We start from the raw sequence: 16296 nt of genomic DNA on the forward strand, positions 1-16296 counted from the left end.
CATTTAAATGAAAAAGTACAAAAATAGCTACAAAACTGGATGATGCTTTGAAACACCATCTAGACCTATGGGAAATGAAACATTTTTATATACTAAAACCCTGGAATAGAGTTTTATTGCTATAGTAAATGGCAATATTTTCAAGGATGGAAAATTAAAAACAAATGCAAAAAAGTTTTCATGACTGGGATGGGAAAGAAAGAATTTTGTTACCCAAGAAAAGAACACAGTAAGCAAGTTAAGCTCAGAAGCAAGGTGCTGATAAAGCCAAGGGATGGTTGTCTATATATGTTTCCAAAACGCAAAATCTTTGTCATGCTGGATATAAGCAATATTATTATCCAGAATGAAAAAAAGATAACTACAGAACTGTAAATCAATCTGTTCCCAGAATTGGAATCTATCACACAGTTTAGTATTTAGACTAGATGAACATATGATTCTGCAGGAAATTAAGGGAATTAAATATCTGAGATAAAAGTTAAGGTCAGTGAACTTTTCTCCTGGCTGCCGTGGGTTTAATAATACTTCAAATCTGATGCTGAACCATCTCTGAACAGTTGATAATGAACATTACAGAAAAAGGATAAACCACAACTGCACTAACACATGAAACAAATAATTCACTAATCTGTACACTACCAAATTTATTTTAAATAAGAAAATAGGATGCAAACGTCTTTCAGACTCCACAGTGTCTCAGATAGCACTGTTCCAGGCACACTTAGCCCACAGCAGTAATATGGTGGCCTGAATCACTCACAAAAATGTTATCAGAAAATCTCATAGATTTATCCCACTCAAGTATATACACCAAATCATTTATGCTTTTTTCTCATTTATCCTTCTTTTTTTTTTTCCTTGGACTCTTCAAAAGTAAATTAGATTATCTCAGACTAAGTTAATTAAATTCAGAGAGGAACATCCTATAAACTGCATACAATAAGCTGGTACATCTAACTCAGGCCAAGTTGAAAGAACATTTAGCACAGGCCACTTTTAAATTTTGATCTAGAAATTCAATAGTGAGCTGAACTGCACCAATAAATATGCCACATTCACCTATTTTCATTTAAACCTGTGTAACTTTGATGGTAGAAGACACAAACCCCTATCTGCTGTAAAAGCAGAGTTGCTTTATAAGCTTTAATTGAAGCTTCAACTAAACCTCTCCTAGGCCTTAAAATTAACTAACATTTTCCTTACACAGCTTTACTGGGTTTTTTGTTCAGTTGGAGGGTTTTTTTCACTTTTCCTTCCACTTACAGTTTCAACCAAGTTAGTGCTTGTCTCTACAGTCACACATTCCATATTTAACTCCTTCATTTTCCCACTTCTCTTAGTCTTTTTCCTTTGTAGCTTTGTATTAATTTGAGCTTCATTCTGCTGCTGTCACAACAGTAACAATATGCTTCCCTGTACATAGGCAGCTACAACATTCCCGCAGCATGACCACTGCTTAGGATTTCAGCCTGTAACTTCCCACAGATTAACATCATATAGCATCCCACTCAGGAGCACCGAGTAGAAATGCTATTTTCTCTTACTGCTTTACTAGAGGAGCCAGGAGAAATGGTAAACAGTTTTTTAACAGTAGTTTTAATTTACAACTAACTAGACTTCTGCCTGAATTTGCCTTGCATTGTTGGAAAATTAGACAATAGGAGCAAGCCAAGATAAAACCTGCCTGGTTTCTCCATTATGAAATAGTTTGGAAAGAAATGCCCTCCAACAGACCTCTGGCTCATACCATCATATATGCATTTTTCCATTAGGGGAACACTATTCCTCAGATAACTGAAATTAGAAGTTGATCTCATCTTCAGTGGTATTTGTCCGTGTTCTAGCTGTCCCAGCCTAAATTATGGCACTGGAGCCCTTAGTTAGTCATCAAAGATCAAGAGAAAGCTGCTTAATACAGTATCCCATTCTTATTGTTTTTCCATATCAAATTTATAAGATAATTTCAAAAGCTCATAGAAGCATTTATTTTTTCCTTTTTTTTCTCCCCACCTTGTAGCTGACAGCAGCCAGGGAGGCATTACAGAACTCAACATGTCCAAGATGGATTAGATGCTGCCAAGAGGAAAGGAACAGCTTCCTAAGGTCCTGCTAGTGAAGCCCATGGTTGTAGTGGCTGTAGTGTTACTGTCAAATTCTACAGGTCGGGCACAACATCACTGAGGTCACCATCTGAAAACTACATTCCTAATAAGCTTTCCTTACTTTTCTGGTCCTAATATTTGTTTCTGACAAAATCAAAACCAACAACAGAAAAGTCACAGCCTAAATAAATATAGATTTTCCCCTTCCCATTTTACATACCTGGTATGTGTGACATCTACATGACATAACACATACAACATTGTACTTATACTGATAGCTCCTGAATGAAATTTCACTATCAAGGAGACAAGATTTCCTTTACCAGAAAAATGTTTCATAAACAACCTACAACCCAAGTGTGAAACCACCTAACCAAGAGTCTACAAGAATAGAGAATAAACTTTTTTATTACCCTAATACTCTTTGGATCTAGTCTCAGCTTAGATGAAGACTTAAAAATATAATGGATGCACACAGTCCTGTCATAATCAGTGAGATACCATTTAGTTAAATTGGTATTAATTATTAACTTCAAGAGCTTTTCTAGACAAGACCTTTATTCTACTAATACTAAAGCACCAGGGTTTTAACTGGCTTCAACCACAGTATTGGCTGAAGTATTACAGTCACAGCTAAAAAGAAAACTTTCCAATGACAGTGTGAGAAGTATTTTCATGCAAGTGTGCCTTAATATTTTTTTAATATATCAAGCAGGAAAATCTCTGTTCTTGTTCCTAACAAATACTTCTGTAGGCTGAGCTCACACAACACACTATTTATGAAGGAAAAGGGACTATACTGCATTTGACAGCTACAGTGCTATAAACTTTCATCTAGACCAAACTCACATTAAAAAAACCTTTCAAGTGTCACTAAAAAGGCACAAGAAAGCTGTATTTACTATTCTCTCATTAAGTCAGTACCATACCAACTATAAACCTGAAGAACAATAAACATATTTGAAACTGTTACAACAGATTGTTATAACTTGAACTCAGCATCACAGATATTGAAAGCTGCACCCGTAACCCTCTGCATACCTCGTTATCACAGCACAGCTGCAGGGACAGACAGCTCACACATAAAATAGATATTGTTATGAATAAACGTGTTAGATCATTCAATAATTGTTACTCAGATGAAGCAGTAGAGAAGAACTGTGGAAATTCCTTCATAAATTGGCCACCCACAGTTTTCCCTCCTTTGTGAAAGAGCCACCTTTAAAATGCACAGCCTTGGGATGGAAATCCATAGTAGTTTAGCGACTTCTAACTTCAGGGTGTCAATCATATGAAACATGGGAGTTTTTTTCCCAGCCCACTCCAGAATGGGCTCATTGTACAGACAGACATACAGCAGACAGATGGCTGCAAGAGCAGCAAGGCACAAGGGAGGGATGGCTGCAAGGCACAAGGGAGCTACAGCTGCTATGTCTAGGGCTCTCATGATCATGAAACCACACATCTCACGTGGAGGGCCAACTGTGGACCCTGTGAGGGCTGATGTTCTAGCCCTCCCTGGCTAGAACCTCCCTGGCTCATCTCACCCTGGGAATTAGGTTGATAGCACAGTTTTAAGAGCTCCCCCAAAATTGTAAGAGTTTCATCTCTTTAGTTGATTCAGCTGAGTCTGAGTGCTGTGATGGTAAATTGTTTATTATTTCTCTATCAAGGCTCATTTTTAGTACCTTCTAAGAGAGAAGGACCCCACAAAGAAGGCATATCCAGCAATTTCTGCAAAGGAGCTTGATACAGACAGACTCAGATAAAGCAGCCATCACTAGGGACCAGGAGTGGCTGACAAGGAAGGATAAAGGAGTGGAGCAGAAAGCTTAACAGGCATCTCCAAGCACAATAGATAAGAATCATTCCCAGGCCACACAACTTAGAGTCCATAGGGAAGGAAAAACAAATACAAGCTAGTTGCAAACTACACACAGCTTCAAAAGTGCCTGCAGTTTTGCTCCATGATCTTTTGATTGCCTTTATCAAGAAATGCTTGTTATTGCTTCATGCGGCATATATATGAAAAATCTCATCTACCTTCATCCTAGGTGCTGCCTGCGGGTGAGAAGCGCATCTTACACAGTTCCCTGATCTTCCTGAGTGACTTCTCACACCCACCTTAAACATGCTCTCCAGTACCCGTTGGTATAGTAAATCTAACAGGAGCCAAAGCACAGGCGGAGATGCATTCTTTCACAAGAACTCCCACACCAGAGGCTTTGTTTTTGAAGCACCAAAGTTTCTTCCTACTTAGACAGTAACCATGTAATTTGAATTCTCAAGCTATTCACTATAGCATGGCACAGAAATAAGAAGCACAATGCAATTACAAAAAACCCCCACATACATAATCACTAAATGTTGAGTGCATACCTTCCCTGATTGCAGTAAATGGGGTTCCTTCCTCTTCTTGTAATCTAATCACCTTCAATGCCACCAGCTTCCCATTTACCCTGAAAGGGAAAGAGGGGAGGGGAAGGAGAAATTTTGAAAAACCAAAATTATAGTAGACACAGTATTTCTTATAATAGAACTTATTTCCTATCATGTACTTATTCAATTTCTTCCTGTCAATGCCAGTGATTCATCTACAGCACTGTAAGAAGCACTTCATAGCTTCCATAATGTCAACTTTATATTTGCACACTCAGAAGCAATCCAATAAATTATCTCAGTTTTCTGTGAGTCAATCTGTTTCCTTTCTACCACAGCTTTGTTACTGAAGCTTCATTAAGAAGCAACACATTTAAAAATTTCATTATAAAATATCTGTTTATTATTTGATCAAACTATTCAAAGAAAAAGGCATATGATTTTCATCAATCACTTCACATGCTGTATAACCAGATTTACACTGATTACCTCCTTTCCACTGCATGATACACATTATTATAGCCTTCAAAAAGCTACAAAGTTTGTGTAATGAAATAATATTTAGATCATTCTGGCCATTTCCAACTAGGGCAGGATTGCTTCTGAGGCATATCCTTGACTACACGGCCCAGGCTAGTTTTAGGTTATAATAACTCTCATTTATAAGTTTAAAAATATTTTGTGCTCCTAGAGACAAAAGTTCTTAACAAGTCATTTTAGTGTAAAATCTATTTGTCTTGTTTCATTTTTAGCATTCAAAATTTCACCACACATGAATTACATTCCAGGTCTTGCAAAAAAATCCAGTTGGTTCAGTTTATCCAAATAAAATCTGCCAAAAATGGAACAAAGCTGATATCCATTACCCTTTTCTAGAACAAACTCACATCATGAGACTTTTGTCCCCATGTACACAAGCAATGGTGAGGATAAATTACCAAAAAGGCATAATACAGTTTTTTAAAATTATTGTTATTATTATAATTAAGATTTATTTCTGTAGAAGCAAAATTAGCCTTTACAGCCACAAAGCTCAAGGACACATTGCAGCCTTTACACTCCTGTAGTCATGGAGGCAATTCTCTACTGTACTACAAGAGGGATGGCCCTAGAACATGTATTACATTTTCAAAGCAAGATGGAAACCACCAACTCTGAATTCATCTTCTCCCTCAGGCTTTTAATTTTTGCAGCTATATGAGTTCAGTGATGGATGGCTACTGTCTTGTTTCTTCTGATTATTCCTCTTTCATAATTACAAAAAACTCATTAGCCCTATACAGAACATTACACAATGACTCTGAGCAAGTTAAGAAACCCTGGTTATCAAAAGATGGTTTACTTATCACCTTCCAATTACTCATAATATTCAGGCTGGCACCAGTTCAAGTCTCACGCCCCTAGTCACTGTTGAAAAGAAATTATCAGCTTAACTCTCCTGGATTTCTCCTCATAATTACCTTACATATTTTTTTATTTGCATTCAAACAGGACTTATGGCATCAGAAAAAGATATGCCTTGCCTCAAGTAACTTCATGTGTCATGCTCAGACAGGAGAATGAACCATGTTAAAAGCAGAAGGACTGATGACAGACATGCACTTCTTAAACATGTGTAGTTTTCAATTCCTCTGTCAATCCACCACCCTACCTATCATATATGTATTACTTAGGTATCTGAAAAACTTGATTATTTTGCAACAGATGAACTAACTGCAGGAGGAATTTAAGTAAGAAAAGCAAGATCATTTTGCAGATAAAGACCAGGACAGATGCTGTGTTCAGAGAAGGCAATGCAAAATACAATGAAAAGAATAGATCAAAGAGGCATTAAGGAAACAGGGATATGGAGTCTCTTGATAGAGAAGGACAAACAACATGCAGCACTGTGTAGCTTATGTTCTTTTTAATGGAAGTTCTACATTCCACTGGTTCGTGAAGAGCAATATATAACACAAATGGCAATAGTATGGAACCAATTTCAAAGAAATCACAATTAAACACAGCAGTTGAGCTGTGCTTTTTAGTTATCATTGCCCCTTTGTCACTGGTACCTGTCATCATCTTGACAGACATCATGGCAACTCTTAGTATTACCAAAATAATCAACTAATCTCAAGTAGTGTTCCTCTGGGGTTTCATTCTCCTCTTTAATACAATTTATCTCCAACATATCAATCTGAAATTTCTATAATACAATCTTCTTTATTCTCATTTACTACCCAGTCACTAAAATCTTTCTTTTTTTTCATTTAATTTTCTATAAACAGAAGAATATAAAACTGGAGATGTGAGAAATTATGAAATATCAGTTAAAGAGATAGGGTGTTTATTCACATCCTTTAATTATCCTCCCACTGATGCAATCTCAGGATGCAGTTAGATGATGCTGAAATGATGAGCTAAGGGCTGCCTCACGGTATAGGTTTCTCCTGGTTAATCCTTGCCACACACTCCTGACACTGCTTTGTATTTGCTCTCATTTCTGCTGGACTTTACAATGAGACTGCTTAGAGAGCTTAAATAGGAGAAGACTGGCCCTTCCAAAAAGAATTATATAATATTTTTTTTTAAATTATAAAGGCATGAAAAAACAAAAAAATCCACTAACAAATACATAAGAACTGGGTCCACCTTCTGAGAAGCAATGTGTCATGAGATCAAGCCAGCTATGTCAGGAAATTGCACCCTGAAACTTGTGATGCCACGTCAAAATAATATGATAATTTCCTTAGAAACAACACTGAAAAAAGGAAACCTGGATAAAATTACCTCTGCAACCTATCAATACCTGTCTCTGCAGACTTCACAAGTGATCAGATAAGGTTAACAGAACTCCTTCCAGATACTGCTTTACATTTGTCTTCCAAAACTTTCAAAGCATGCTCAGTATTTTCATTATTTTCAAATACAAGTAAAAAACTGACAAGCAGACTGCCTTTTAGACAGTGAAAAGGCAACACGGCTGACTCTTTTAACATCTAGGATTCATTAAACCACCTCTATTACTCACTGTCGAAAGCAAACAATTTCACACCTTCTCAAAACAATACACTTCACTGTGTCAAAGATTACACTTATCATCTTATGCTCATCCTGTCAATTGCCTCATTAGTTTCTATTAAGGACAATATTGACTAAAGAAATCCTATTTTCTAAGCCATCCTCCCTCCTAAACTAACTCGCTTTCTCCTTCTCATTGAAAAACCTTCAGAGAAAGTACAGAACTCCTAAAGCCTCTCTAATTATCACACAAAACTACTTTAGTTTAGGCGAAACACCTGCAGCTGATGGACAGCTTTCCAATTTATGGAAATTCCTCATTTTAACATTATATAATTTTTCTAATAAATTTCTGATTATATACGCAACGTAGGCAAAAGAAAAATTAGTCCAAATTGTTTTACGCAGCAGAAAGTAAAAGTCTGCATATTATAAAAAATACAAATGAGCCAGACATTACAAAAAATGCTAATATAATGTGTCATTCTGCATTTTCTAAACTAGCATATATCAGCACTACCAAAATAAATACCTTTATTAAAAATGACCATTTATGAGAAAGTAGAGAAAATTGGAAATTATTTAATGCTTTAATGCATCATTAAGAACATATAATACTGATGAATATAAAGTAACTGATGATTTAATTGGCTTCACTGGGGATAATGCTGATGATGCCACATAGAGAACAAAAGAGGACAATAACACTATTTTCTCAAGTTCTTCAGACATATTTAGATGACATAAATATTCTAAATATATACATTTAAAAGAGTCAATTAACATAAAATCTGCCAATTCTGATTTCAATCTGTTTATTTAATCCTGAATTTTACCACTGGCTGGAGTTGAGGTTGAGCTTATAATTTGAGCAAGTGCTAAACTTGGGAACACTTCTGTAAAGAAAAATCAGTAGATGGTATTGGGATGATGCTCTAATTTGTGATACAAATTTCAAGAAACTAATTCTTATGAAGAAAAATAACTTTCAATTGTTAAATATTCATTTACAGGAAAATCTCAAAGTTTGATGATCAAACCTTGAGAATATCTAATTAGATCTACTCTGTAGTGATATTAATGTCATAAACAGACACCTAAAACTCCAAACAGACCATGGGCGTCTAATGGAATCAGGCTCTGCCAGAAATTTCCTTTGAAGAAACCTGACAGAGGCATATTCACTGTAGGTTTACTCACCTCTGATTATTCTACCAACGAATAACTAATTCCACATTGAGGAAAACACTTCTTTTAATCATTAACATAAAAGACAGCTCAGTGTAAACATGGTTTATATTTTTTTTTTACTAAAAAGGACTTACATTTCTAGTTTACAAAAGCCACTCCCAGTCCTGCCAAAGCCCTATCACGTAAATTCTCAAGGGACTAATACAGGCCCTGAATTTCTCTTTTTGAATCCCACCATCTTTTAACCTCATCCTAGACAAAAGTTACCTTGTCTTAGTATAAGCCAGTGGATTAAAGATACTTCATAATGCTGGCATTTATTAGGGCTGAAAAAACAGAAGATCAAAGAGTTTCATGAGAGATGAAGGATTTAAATTATTAATTAGTGCTGTCACTGGAACTTAGGAGTCAAGGCAGTCTCATACTAACAGTGTGGCAGCCCTCACTTGAACAGGAGCAGGTAAGATAAGAGTTTACCCCCAGCTCACATCAGTTCAAACTACCCATCAGCTCATCTAAGCACAGGGGCTGTACTCGACCTATGGATGCTGGTAGGAGTCACCTGGGAAGGGCAGCAGGCAAAGCAATGCTGAGCACCATCCTCCTCCACACCCCTCACATCTCTCCACACCCCACTGGAGCTCATAGAAAGAGAAGTTGAAGACAAACATACAGATATCCCTTATAAATAAGGTGGCCTCTTAAAACTGCACACTGACAGTCACAGGGGATCTGCTGAGAGATGCCACTGATCAGCAAACTGGAAAATGCAATGGTGCACAATGGCAGCTGGCAAATTAATTCAGTATTCTCCCTACCATTCCAATCATGAATATATGGCCAGTAAGGTAATACAACCGTATTCTAAACTAGTTTTTCTACCAAGCTTTCCAGGGTAGTCCTGGGTAAGTAATATAATGGACTTACTTTCTTCAGTTTTGTCCCCTGCTATGCAAGATAATAATACTAAGTCACCTCCTTAAACTGCTTTCCAGGGTGAAGCACACCACATATAGTGTGATGTTCTTTTTATATATCTAACTATGGAGAAAAGATTTCCCAATCTTTATTTTGAATGTTGAAAAATTCACTCAGTAAGCGATCAACATAATCAATGATTCATCTTCTAGCTAGAATCCTAGTAATTTATTTTAGTACCTACTCTACTTTAATAATTTTTTCCACCATTTGGCATTTTAGTTGAACATCTAGTTGTCATTAGTTTTCTATCTAATTCAACTTTAAGTTACTATTTTTACTAAAGATTTACAATGCTAGAGATTTTTTTAAAACATTTATGTACACATTTTATAATCCCATGTCATAACTTGCCTACAAAAATCAGTGAAGGAAATAAGTTAAAAAATGAGGGGGGGGGGGGAAAGAAGCCGAGTTGGTAACCATAAAGTGTCTTTTTGTAACCCATGAATATGTATTCCTTTTCCAGCCATCTGTTATCCACAGATGAAAAGAGGATTTCATTTGTAGAACACTAATTTCACACAATTTTCAAGAAATAAAGAAAAGCTTAAGAAAGTTTAGGTCATTAAGGCAATATGAATCAGAGTAATTTTGAAATATCAGCCTAAACAAATTGGCCATAACATGAAGAAAAACTTTCCTGTGAACTGGAATGTTGTACATGAAACTTATCAGGGAGCCTGTGAACACAAGACCTCACATGGGCATAGAGTAAAGTTTGGGGAATGACTAGAAAATGGTAGCTTGACCATTTCAAGCTTATGGCACTTGCAACAGATTGAACATAAAAGACAATCAGAGACAAAAAGAGATTTCATGACAAGTAAAAGAAATTCTGCAACTTCAAAAGCAAAAGTCAGAACAGCAATTACTCTTGTCAGCCATCTTCAGTGAAAGTTTCAGCATCATAAATATAAAAATCAAAATGCACATGCCATCCCTTTCCTTGTGAGCAGCTATCCACAGACATATTTATGAAATATTATGGTCAGCTAGATTCATAGCACACACTGCAATACATCATGCCAATAACAAACACTGGTAATTCCCTCTGATTATTCAAAGATTCCCTGCTGCCTCAAGAATAACACAGCATGGAAACAACACCAGTACAGAGCATGATGCCTGCCTGAGCATGATTTCTCTCCACTCTGCACCATAAACTCCCTATTGATTTTTAAGGTGACTATTAAAAGGTACTGCCTTTGATGGAGATAAATATCAAATGCCCTGGCTTCCTGAAAAAATACATTTTATCTTTGCATACAAGTTGGAGTCACCTTGAAAACAAAAAATTCAGATTTTGAACTAAAATGGGAGAGATGCCTGGATGGAAGGACTGCCCTATCTCAGCAGTCTTTGAGCTCTTGTTGACAGCACTAGCTTCTACTGTGCTCTGCTCTGTGCTCTACTGATTTCATATTAATAGTTAAAAAGTATAGGGATCAGAATTCATTAGAACAAGTGTTTTATTAAGACTAAGTTGAAATTACGTAATTTTGTGATAGGGAAAATAGGCAAAAATATCTTGATGGAGCTGTTACGAATTCTACGCATTTTTGCAATACTATGAGCACATGCAATTCAGTAGAGGTGCACAAAAAGGTAAAGGTACAGTGAAAAATCACATGGACAGTCAAGAAGCAGATCGAGATCACAGTGGAGATACCACTGGCATGCCTCTCAAAACACAGACACATGCTGTGCAAGCAGCAGTCACAGATCACAGCTCTTTAACTGAGGGAATCTTTTTTAATTCTTTGCCTTGAAGGGCAACCGAACACAGTGGGAGAGGATGGAAAATACGCCAACACAGAAAATTGCCAAAAGCACAGGTTTTTCCCTTAAGTGCAATATGCAGAGTTCCCAGTGGGGGAATGCAAGGCCTCCACACTGCTTTACAAAGGGCTCTGGTTGGCAGCAGCTCCCTTGTGCTGTCACCAGCTTCATCTCTAGACTCACAACTCACATCAACACTTATGTGCCACAGATCAAGCCAGATCCCACTGCTGTATGTTCAGGTAAATTTATAATCAAGCTTAAGAGGGAAGAAGGTCAATGGCAGCAGGAAGACACACATGTCAATACACAGACAGGCAGCACTTCCTCAGCTCAACCACACAGTGAAATGATACAGGAATTCAAAGGCCACCCATTGCTTTGCACCTACTGTAGGGCAAACATCCAAGGTGTTAATCAAATACAGAGTCAATGCAACTTGCATCATTTTTCACAGTGTTATCAGCAAATTACTTGGCCCACTTCTCCAAAATTTTACATTAAAATAAATTCCTTCAAAGTCATCTGAATTTCATGCAGTAAGCAGCCTCTTGTAGTTTTATACAACTAAGTAAAATATGAGAATCTTGCCTGAATGAAAGCAGAAAATGAACATGCCAAGATGAGTTTCATTACACGTGTCTGATGTGCAACACATGAAATCAAATAGATTTACCTATTGATGCAACCGTCAGCTAGAAAAAAATGACTGCTTGGCTGTTTCTCCTATAAACAAAAAAGCCCAGCCTAAGAGAATACTGCTTCACTTCCCTCAATAACAGAGTCCTCTTCACTCTGCTGCTTCTTCACCCCAGGGATTCTTTTTTATCTGACTAGAGAAATCCATCATCCAGTAAAAGGAATTAGCCCATTTCATTTCACTTTCCTGGCATACAACCACAGATGCTCAAAAAGATAGAAATGCCATGGGTTTTATAGGAAGACAAGGGCTTCGTACCATTTATCCTGCTCCTAGGTGCAAAAAGCCAGGATTGTTCTGAAAGCAAGTTACTGTACATATTACTTTAAATTTTATGAAGGGAATGGCTGATTTTGTGTGTTTTCAGGCAGGTATGCATCTTTTAGACTCTCCAAATAGTATGCTAAGATTAAGAATGTTTTATTCCATTATTATGATCAGCAGGGGAAATAGTTTTAAAAGCTGAAATGTATCTCAGAAAATGCATAAAAAACCCCAAACTCTATTAGTTGCCACATGCAGCTGGTGACAAATACTGAGCAAAATAATTCTGAGTATAAAGCATAATTTAAAATAGCTCAATACAATCTTAAATGTCCATCTTTAACTACAGTTAAGGAAATATCTCAGAAACATTTTGGCGAAACAAAGAAACCAAGCATTAAAGTTGGTTATTAGGGCTTCTTAAACATTTTGAGCAAAATCCACTTGTTGTGTGTTACAACCTCCAGCTTTTCCATCATGTGTCTGCATTCTGCATTGTGTCATGACAGCTTAATCCTTCTGCAGTCAAACTGGGCACATACCAAAATAAACAGACCTCTTTTGTTCATTTGTGTTCCCACTGAGTCTGTAGGCAGGGGAACACAGTGATGCATATCACAGTCTCATCCTACATACCCATATCAGAGTCTAGAAAAAAAAAATCTCTATCTATTCCTATATCATTTTAAGATAAAGCTATAAAGAATCAGAGTCAAGCTGCCTGAAAAGCAGCAGCCAGGTCCAGGTCTCAACCATAGAACTATGGAATTGTTTAGGCTGGAGAAGACCTCTGAGTCCAACCATTAACCCAAGCACCGCCAAGCCCACCACTAATGTCCCTAAGTGCCACATTTGCGTATCTTTTAAATACTGCAGGGATGGGCCAGAGCCAATGCATTTATGCATTCACCCCACACCTGTTCACCTATGTTCCCCATGAGTCCACCACAGCAGTGATGCTCTTCCTGCTGCAGGGGTACCACACAGGTCAGAGATTCCTCACCTTCTCACGGGGACAGAGGAGGTAACAGGGCTACATTACCTCAACAAACAAGTCCTTTTGAACTAGCAGGTAACACCTGTAGTGTTTCCCAATTTCTTAAAGTATAACCTCTTCCTGCAGAGAAGTAATTCAACTGTCTCTCTAGTTCAAGAAACAGAAGTCTGGACTGGAGGTGCTGAATCTGGATAGTGCTGGATAATATGGAAATTATTCAATTCTCAGTGAGGGAAAAAAAAGGCAAATTCAAACAAGTGAGGGAATACTACTATAACAGTAGAAATACTCTGCATATAAATTCTCATCCACACTCTGTTCAAACAAAACACATTTTAAAGGCCTTGCAGAAGATATTACAAAGCAACAGGAGAAAGTCACACATAATTCCTGTAACTCTCACTACTTCTTCAGAGCAAGCTGTTTATAACAGAGAATGCAGTATGCCCAGTAATTTCAATTTATTATTCAAGTACCATTAAAATCATTGAAGTATATCTTTCATATTTGCAGGCAACTCTGCCAAAATGAGTATATCTAACCAATCCACATTTCATAACATGTTGACTATTAATGCAATAGCTTCAGGGAAGGGATTTGCTTTGTTTTAAAATTTCAGTCTGTTCCACTGACTGATGGGATATCCAGTGACTGTTGCCTTAGTTCATTCTTACTGAAAGCCAAGACATATGGACTGAGTGTCATCAGATACTCACTGTGATTTTACTAAAGGATTTTAGTAATTAGGCACAAGCTGAAATCCATACTGTTTTCTCATATTACATAGACCCCAATAAAAACCTTACACATGTATAATGTCTGGAACTTATGGTAATGCATGACTGAGCCATTAGCAACACAACGTAATAGCATTTCCTTGAAGAAAGCTGCCAGTGAAAGACAATACCTGCAGTTGCATGGCAGAAGTGTGAATATTTCTTCAACATTTAGAACATGTTTTTATTCCTATCAGCTGTCATTATGCTTGTCAATACTTAAGCAAGCTATTGAGAGATGAGGGAACCTTCATTCTCATTTATTACAAATATTCAGTGAAAAAATATAATTTTCAGTACCTAGCAAGTTAATGACACTGGAAAATGTTAGGACATATTTTCTTTTTTTCAGTAGTTATTCTGTCCCATGACCATCATGGTATTCTCTGCTGGAATTGCAGTGTTGTCTCATGTATCACTGACTAACCAAAGTTTTTAAAGATATCACAAGTACCAAATCCCTCTTTCACAACTGCCTTGTTATTATTGGAAATCTGATTATGAAAACTTCAAGAAATATGTCAAATGGCACAAGAAACTCTGATTCACAATGGATAACTCTGGATTGAAGTATTGGCTGAAGAATTATATTTTAAGTGTGTTTACTGAGTTATTTTATGCAATATAAAAGCACTTAAGGCATCTGGGGATAAAAAATCTGCAACAAATAACATTAAAGTGGCTGAAAAATATGTGACACGTATAGATTAGTAGATTATAGATAGTAGATTATTTTGAGGAAGAGTAGTTGCAACAATTGTAAATAAACTCTTGTAAACAAACTAAACCTAGAGTAGTCCAAAATTCCATTCATTCCCTTCATGTTGTTTTATTAAAGTTTTTTTAATAATGATAAACAAAAATGAACAACTTATCACATATATTCAGCATTGCTCTCAGACCATCATAAAACTCTACCTGACAGCATATTTTGCTTTTCCCCCTAGAAATTAATTTGGAATGGAGACCAAAGAAGTAGTATGACATTGAAGTGCAAACAAAACACCAGATTAACAAGAACCTCATCTTGTTCCGGTGTAAAGGCAATATGCTACCTGTACAATATGGTCTCAGCCCCTTTCACTAGACCACATGGCAGTCATAGCACTTTCATTCACAGGGATCTGTGTGTATGTTCAGCAACATTAGTTGATACTTTCTGCTTATCTTCATTTACACCCAAATTTAAATGAAAAGAAAACACCACTTACTTGCTTTTTCCTTTGTATACTGTAGCATAGGACCCTTCCCCTAGTTTTTCCAGTTTTTCATATGAGTCTGCTTTTCCAAACTTAGGGCTTGTAGGCTAAACAAAACAAAAAGGAAGATCTTTCAGCATTGCACCTATAACATTAACTGCTTTGACTCAACCTTTAGAGACCAAATATCATTATCAAGGCTCACAGACCTGCCGGTTTTCAGTAACCAACAACAAAAAAGTAATTAATAAGGAAAAAAAAATTAATATTTATTCAGCAACCCAGATGGTAGTTGCTAATATCAACCATACAGTTACATCACAGGATCTATCAAAAAGATTTTGCTCTTAATCAAAGAGATGGTTCTGTTTTATTTTTTTAACTATATCACTTCATAGGGGGAAAAAAGACCATTAACAACTAAAGCATCTTGTCTATGTTTAGAGATCTAAACAGCATCCTTAATCTGCCCTACAAAATCAGACTAGTAAAGCCGTTTAATCATTTTTTCTCTTTTTTTTTTTTTTAGACTAAAGCTCGTCCAAAAACATACCTCTAAGTAGTCAATGTCCCATTAAATCACTCATTGTTCAGAGTGGTCAAAATGCTACAGGAAAACATCTTTAATGATGTCATCTTCTGAATTATGGTTTAAGTCTTCAGATGTGGATATAATCACATCATACTCTAATGTACATTTTACATAGTTGATAAAAGTCCTGTATCCAGCCTAAATGAGGAGTCTAAAGCTGAACCAAGCTAAGGAATGATTCTTGCTCAAAGGGCCAGATAGCTCAGCTGGCCTTTGTGACAGACTGATACTTGCCCCCCTTTTACACAGTCCTAACAGAGAATAAATCAACACTGCAAAAGCAGAAATCCACCTGACATTAAAACTTTCAATTCTGAAATTCTGAGAAAA

At 36.7% G+C, this 16296-nt stretch overlaps 1 protein-coding gene across 6 annotated transcripts in view; it reads right to left on the reverse strand.

Annotated features, from left to right (window-relative positions):
• Positions 1-16296, reverse strand: part of CDK14 (cyclin dependent kinase 14) — a 384029-nt gene that overhangs the window by 275290 nt on the left and 92443 nt on the right. For all 6 annotated transcript variants that reach the window (XR_011005641.1, XM_068211387.1, XM_068211377.1 and 3 more), the window contains 2 exons: positions 15387-15481; positions 4485-4564 (listed from right to left, as the gene is read on the reverse strand). Coding sequence is in view for 5 of the 6 variants with exons in the window: in XM_068211387.1 (XP_068067488.1) it covers positions 4485-4564; positions 15387-15481 (175 nt within the window). In the remaining variant the exon portion in view is untranslated. The remainder of the gene's footprint in view (positions 1-4484; positions 4565-15386; positions 15482-16296) is intronic.

Source organism: Anomalospiza imberbis, chromosome 1 (assembly GCF_031753505.1).
Source record: "Anomalospiza imberbis isolate Cuckoo-Finch-1a 21T00152 chromosome 1, ASM3175350v1, whole genome shotgun sequence".
NCBI lineage: Eukaryota > Metazoa > Chordata > Aves > Passeriformes > Viduidae > Anomalospiza > Anomalospiza imberbis.